At 31.7% G+C, this 6,350-nt stretch overlaps 1 protein-coding gene across 1 annotated transcript; it reads left to right on the top strand.

Moving 5' to 3' along the window:
• The first annotated feature begins 269 nt into the window (after nucleotides 1-269).
• On the top strand, nucleotides 270-4,627 carry LOC137828814 (magnesium transporter MRS2-2-like). Its single transcript, XM_068635529.1, has 11 exons — nucleotides 270-847; nucleotides 947-976; nucleotides 1,576-1,729; nucleotides 1,862-1,983; nucleotides 2,307-2,381; nucleotides 2,558-2,782; nucleotides 2,875-2,919; nucleotides 3,651-3,695; nucleotides 3,780-3,809; nucleotides 3,907-4,026; nucleotides 4,259-4,627. The coding sequence occupies exons 1-11, from the start codon at nucleotides 599-601 to the stop codon at nucleotides 4,343-4,345; spliced, it is 1,182 nt and encodes a 393-aa protein (XP_068491630.1). The 5' UTR covers nucleotides 270-598; the 3' UTR covers nucleotides 4,346-4,627.
• Nucleotides 4,628-6,350: the final 1,723 nt, after the last annotated feature.

The raw sequence follows: 6,350 nt of genomic DNA, 5'->3' as shown, positions 1-6,350 counted from the left end.
GAATTATTGTCATTTGTTTTTATAAAATACCCGTGCCAGTGGGTACAGGGCTAATTTCCCACATTAGCCCTCATTATTTCAGTGACTTTACCTCATCAGTGGGCCCTCACCACATTCTATATAAACCCAGCTGTTTGTGTTTCAATTCTCTTTTTTCTGTTATTTCTACACCCTGCATTTCATGCCTATTCACGCTTCCCCCATGCAAACCACACAACAGAGAGACACAAATTAACAAACAAAAACTAAAGAGAAACAAATTAACAAACAAAGATAGTTTTGTATATTTTATTATCTCTTCCGATAAAGGGGGAAAGAAAAGTTCCTTTTTTATGGTATGTTATGTTTGTTTCGTCTGTAATCTGATTCCTCATACTGGTGTTGGAAAAATATTGAGGCAGGACTAGGATACCAATTGTGGTGTTGATGAAATGTGCAAAAGGGGTGTGAGGAAATTCGATCGTGGTGTGGTGGGTGGTTTTTGTTGAATTGAATCAAGTTTGAAGTTGAATTGAATCAAGTTTGAAGTTGAATTGAATTTTGAATTGAGGTTGGTATCGGGACATGTGATTGGAGTGGGAGTGAGAACGGGTAAGGGATGGCGCGGGATGGGATCGTCGTCCCTGCGGATCCGCAGGCAATGGCGGTTGTGAAGAAGAAGCCACAGTCTTCGAGAAGTTGGATTCTGTTCGATGCAACAGGGCGGGGTTCATTGCTCGACGTGGACAAATATGCAATCATGCATCGGGTTCAGATTAATGCGCGTGATCTCAGAATCATTGATCCTTTGCTCTCTTACCCCTCCACCATTCTCGGTCGTGAGAAGGCCATTGTTCTTAACTTGGAGGTCAACCATATATTTAGTTTTGTTTCTTTAATTTTTTGTTACAATTTTTTTTTTTGTTTTTTCATTTTGTTCTTTGTTTGTTCTGATTCTGTGTTTCAGCATATCAAGGCAATTATCACCGCTGAAGAGGTTAGTCAAGTTTTTATCCTTCAATATTTTTATTTCTCAAGGGGCGGGATTAGAGAACATGAACAAGAACATTATGAAATTAGTTTGGGAGACAAGATTTAACTCTTTTTGTTTTAGGCTAGCCATAATTGACAATCTGACATTTGACTGATTGAGATAAGAGAATAGGAGGGATGGTGGATGGGGTGTTGTTCTCTGAGCAGTTTATCCTACTCTTGTATTTAATGTCTTGGCTAATCAGAGGATTGATTGAAGTTTTGTTTTCGTTGTCAAGTTCATTGAATAAAATGGGTAGGAAGACAGTAAACTACATGTTGACTTCTTTTGCCTTGCTTAACATAGTGGCTCTTGTGCAAGAATATACCTTACATGACTTGCACAAGAATATCTCTCAGCAAAGGACATTTTTTTCATATAATTAGAATATTGCAGAGGCAGCCTCAAATGGTTCATTGGCTATCTCTCTGACCTGGTTTTTATATTTGTGAATTCCTATATCAAACCTGTGGTCCCTTGTAGAATGCATAATTGTATCTAGAAATTGAGATGCCATTGCTTCCACATCCTGAATTCCTGATTGTATCTAAATTATGGTATAGGTATTGTTGAGAGATCCAACAGATGAAAATGTGATTCCTGTTGTCGAGGAACTGCAAAGGCGGTTGCCTCAATTAATTTCCAGTTTTCAACATCAAGGAGATGGTAAAGAGTATCTTGGTGGCCAACATGATGCTGAAGCAGCTGAAGAGGATGGTATGTTATAATGATGACGAACCATAAGTAATGAATAAACTCAATGATTGCATTTATTCTTATAAATATTTCTTTTTATTTTGCATTATCTATTGCCCTTGTTATCTGAGTGGTCTAAATTATGCAATGTAGAGTCACCCTTTGAATTTCGGGCCCTGGAAGTTGCTTTAGAAGCCATTTGCAGTTTTCTTGCTGCGCGTACAACAGAATTGGAGATGGCTGCTTATCCTGCATTAGATGAACTTACCTCCAAGGTACATATATTATTTAATTCTTTCTCTTCATGTCTACTTTTTAATCTGGGATCCCCTGGCCCGTACCGTATAACACAGGCTAACAAATTATGAAGCTGCTTGAAAGTGGCTGAAGGAAAATTTATTTCCTCCATCTCAGTTACTATCCTTTTCATTTGTTATAACTCATCATCGCCTGAGGTGTTCATTCTAGTTATGCCTGCTTCTTAATGATTTTTTTTGTTGTTGTCTGGTTTAAATGTGGATGCTCTGCTCCCCTTTCTTCCTTTTATTTCTTGACCTTTTCGGTTCTGTCATGTACTTTAGTTTAATGTAATCTGCAGATTAGTAGTCGTAATTTGGACAGAGTTCGTAAACTGAAGAGTGCAATGACAAGACTGACAGCTAGAGTACAAAAGGTTTGTCAAGTTTTCCTGTCAAGCCTGTGAAAAATTTTCACCTGGAAAAAGCCTATTTTCTTTATGTAAATAGAATTGATTTAATGTGACCACTGTAAACGGCCTTGATCAGTTTTAAGTAGAAAACATGTATCCCTTTTTCCTCTCCCATCACCAATTCTTCTTATCTGGAACAGGTCAGAGATGAGCTTGAACAATTGCTGGATGATGATGATGATATGGCTGACCTATACCTGTCAAGAAAAGCAGGTTCCTCGTCACCAGCCAGTGGAACAGGTGCTGCAAATTGGTTTGCTGCCTCCCCCACCTTAGGATCAAGGACATCTAGGGCAAGTAGGGCAAGTCTAGCAACAGTTCGTTTAGATGAAAATGATGTGGAAGAGCTTGAAATGTTACTTGAGGTTATAAACTTGCTTTAGAAAATAGTAGGAAAATATCTTCCATTGTTTTAATGAGGAAAACTTGCTATTAATGGTCTTTATACATTTTGCAGGCTTATTTTAGTGAAATTGATCATACGTTGAACAAATTAACCACAGTAAGTATCATGTATGTGTAAACTTGTGCAATAGGGAGCCGTAAATGTTGAATTAACTATTTGGGAAGATTGTTTCTTTGTAAATATGGGAAAAAATGGTTTCTTATTAATTTAGAAGCCATGATTTGTTAAGTATTCTAATTATTAGACAGTTAACTCAAGACTTTTAGTTTCAAACTAGTAAGTTTGTTAATGTTTGGAAACGTTAATACTACACTTTGGAATTTTTTTTATTAATAAAGCAGATTTTCATTTTGCTCTCTTCCTTCTTCCATCTACTGCTGTTTTAAGTTGAACTTTGTGGTTTATATTCAAAATCTTGATTTGGAAGTATTTTGTGCAACCTTTTAAAATTCACCACATTAGTTTTAAGAACTTGTGAGATGATATACTCTTTGTTGGATTCCTTGATTGAGTGATTTGTGCTATTTTTCCTTTTGGATCAAGTAGACCATCTTTGCTGTACCACTTTTGTCTTTGAAATTAAATGTTATGATAATTGTGATTCAATGTCTAATTCACGTTGTCAAGATCCCTGAATTTTGTGGTGGGATGTGTTAAGAGACTCTAGGCCAATTAGACCAAACTCTAGTGTACTGTTTTCATATTTGTTTGGTCTCTTTAAAAGTCTGTGTTATTTACTTGAAAAAGTTTACTTACTCTGAATCTTCTGTTTAGGGTAGCTTTATTTTTACCTAACTATTTCTCTTTTTTTTTCTTTTCATTTAAAGCTGCGAGAGTATATTGATGATACTGAAGATTATATTAATATTCAGGTAAGTGGCAAGCAATTTTCTGAAAATATCTATCAGTATATGTTGAATGACACCAAAATCAAGTGATATTTTTCCATTTTGCAGCTTGACAGCCACCGTAATCAGCTGATTCAGGTGCTTTTTGTATTTCTGCACTTGCATGAAATATCTACCAGTATTTTGTTATGTTTTTTTTAATAAAATTGCTAAATGGTCTTCAACTCTCATGCAGTTAGAGCTCTTTCTTAGCTCTGGAACATTTTGTCTAGCTTTCTACTCTTTGGTTACCGCTATATTTGGCATGAATATCCCATATACTTGGAACGACGACCATGATTACTTGTTCAAATGGGTATGCAAATGATTACTGTTTACGCATGTGCATATATATATATATAGGATTTGCTAACTTGCAACAATTTGTTTTCTTAGAAAGAATATATTATAACAAGCTGTAATCAAGATTATCTTAAAATACATCAAAGATGTAACTTGTTAATAGATTCCTTCTTAAAAAACAAGGACTTATATGTTAATAAATACTTGTATGGAGTTTGTCAATATACGATTATGCCTTGTTGCAGGTAGTTATTATCTCAGGAGCACTTTCTGCTTTGATGTTTGTCATGATAACAGCCTATGCTCGCAAAAAGGGATTAGTTGGATCGTGAAAATAATTTACTGGGAAAGTTGTACATAATAGTCTAATAATTATGTTGTGCAGCATTTTTTTAGAGTTAGTTCAACATATGGATGAGGTATGGGTATGCTTTATTACCAATAACTGGAATCTATATATTTGTTTTGATATCTGATTCACTCATTGTCATGACAGATTGTAAATACTGTCTGCAGAGTCCTAGTTGATTCTTCTTTTGAATAATTTTAAGTAATTTTAAGTTCTTTATACTTAATTAAATTATAATTAAGTTGAATATAGTGATTTTTACATGATTTATGTTGATCTACTACTATTTTGTTTCTGTTCACTTCTAACTTTTATGTAAATAAGGATAACATGGCGATCCCAAACTCTCTAAACACAAACCATTTCAAAGGTTTAATTTTCTTTAGATTTCCAATTTTAGTCGGAGAAATAATAGGTATTACGTTCGAACATGGGATAAATTCCCTATCTAGCACCATTTACATTTTTATTTCCCTAAATAACATCTTTTTGCTTTTATTTCTCTATCTAGCACATTTTTTTTATTTCCCTATCTAGCACCCTTTTATTTTTTATTTCTCTATCTAGCCCCATTTCAAAAATAAATAAATAAATAATAAATTATATTTTTTTTGATAATTTTAATTTGGAATGCATTAAAAAATAAGTATTTTTAATGTTTAAAATAGTTAGAAATATAATTAATAAATAAAGAAATGAGATTTTACAAAAAAAAAATTAAAAATGTTTAGTTTAAATTTTTTTTTTTTTAAGAATGAAGAAAATAAGAAATTAAACCCTACAACAACATAAAAGTTGAATCTATAAACATAAATTAATATTTATTTTATTATTATTGATGATGTAATCATGTTAATTTCAAGTGAAAAATACAGGACATAATTATAAAAAAACAAAAGTCAATTAGTATTAATTAAGGACACACAACTAATATTGAGGTGACTATCCTAAATGCAAAATCCTAAAAAAAAAACTAATGCAAATACAACACTTAATGCTTAAAAATGAGAAGAAGAAAAAATACAAAAATAAATAAGTATAGAAAATAAAAACAGCAATAATAAAATAAAAACAAAAATAAATAAACAATGGCAGAAAAAAATAATAACTAAAAACATAAATATACGAGATATAAAAAGAAAATTCAAACAAGATAAAGATAAGAGATATAAGACGATATTAGATAAGTAGATGTTGATCATAAAAAGAAAAATAAATGAAAGATGATCATTTATTTAATATTTTCTTCAATGGTACATTAAATAGTTTGTGTCAAAATTTATGATCATTTTTTTGTTCGATCATGTTATTCTCTTATGTACATATCAGTCCTTATTTGACTTGACTTAAGTCTCCCATTTGAGGTTATTTTCATGTCGGGACTTGGACATAGTATTTGACCAGTGTATGCAGGCCAATACTCTTCATTTATGAGTTCCATCAAATAGTATTTCGTAACATGCATGAATATCCGGGAGGAAAGAAAGATCTATTGCAATGTTGTTGTTTTTATTTTCTATATTGATTTATTTTTACATTTTTCTTCTTCTCATTTTTAAGCATTAAGTGTAGCAATTGCATTAGTTTTTTTTAGGATTTTGCATTTAGGGTAGATAGACACTTTAATATTGATTGATAAAGTAGTACAGTGTATAGTAATACTTAATAAATGAATTAGGAAAATAAGATAAGGATGATAGATAATAAAATAATAAAGATGATAGATAATGAAAGAACAAAAAAATATAATGTAAAAGATAAATTAATTATTACTATTAAAAATATAATATATTAACTTATTTAATTAATTTAATAATAAAAAAGATATATGCGCATTCTGTATACAATTTCTTTAATCATAATTTAAGTTAAACTTTTGTCCTCATTAGAGCACATTTGTTATGCATATATTAACTTAATATTCAATGTGGGGTTATTAATACAATTTTATGATTTATGTAAATATAAGAACTCAAACATAACATTGT

The sequence above is a fragment of the Phaseolus vulgaris genome, chromosome 7 (genome assembly GCF_000499845.2).
Source record: "Phaseolus vulgaris cultivar G19833 chromosome 7, P. vulgaris v2.0, whole genome shotgun sequence".
NCBI classification, from domain to species: domain Eukaryota; kingdom Viridiplantae; phylum Streptophyta; class Magnoliopsida; order Fabales; family Fabaceae; genus Phaseolus; species Phaseolus vulgaris.
Note: the sequence above shows the minus strand (reverse complement) of the source record. Positions and strands in the feature narration are given on the sequence as shown.

Coding starts and splice junctions, on each gene's coding strand:
- LOC137828814 (XM_068635529.1), top strand. CDS start 599: ATGGCGCGGGATGGGATCGTCGTCCCTGCGGATCCGCAGGCAATGGCG. Junction 2,783..2,874: donor AGCTTGAAATGTTACTTGAG/GTTATAAACTTG, acceptor TACATTTTGCAG/GCTTATTTTAGTGAAATTGA. Junction 3,810..3,906: donor ACCGTAATCAGCTGATTCAG/GTGCTTTTTGTA, acceptor ACTCTCATGCAG/TTAGAGCTCTTTCTTAGCTC.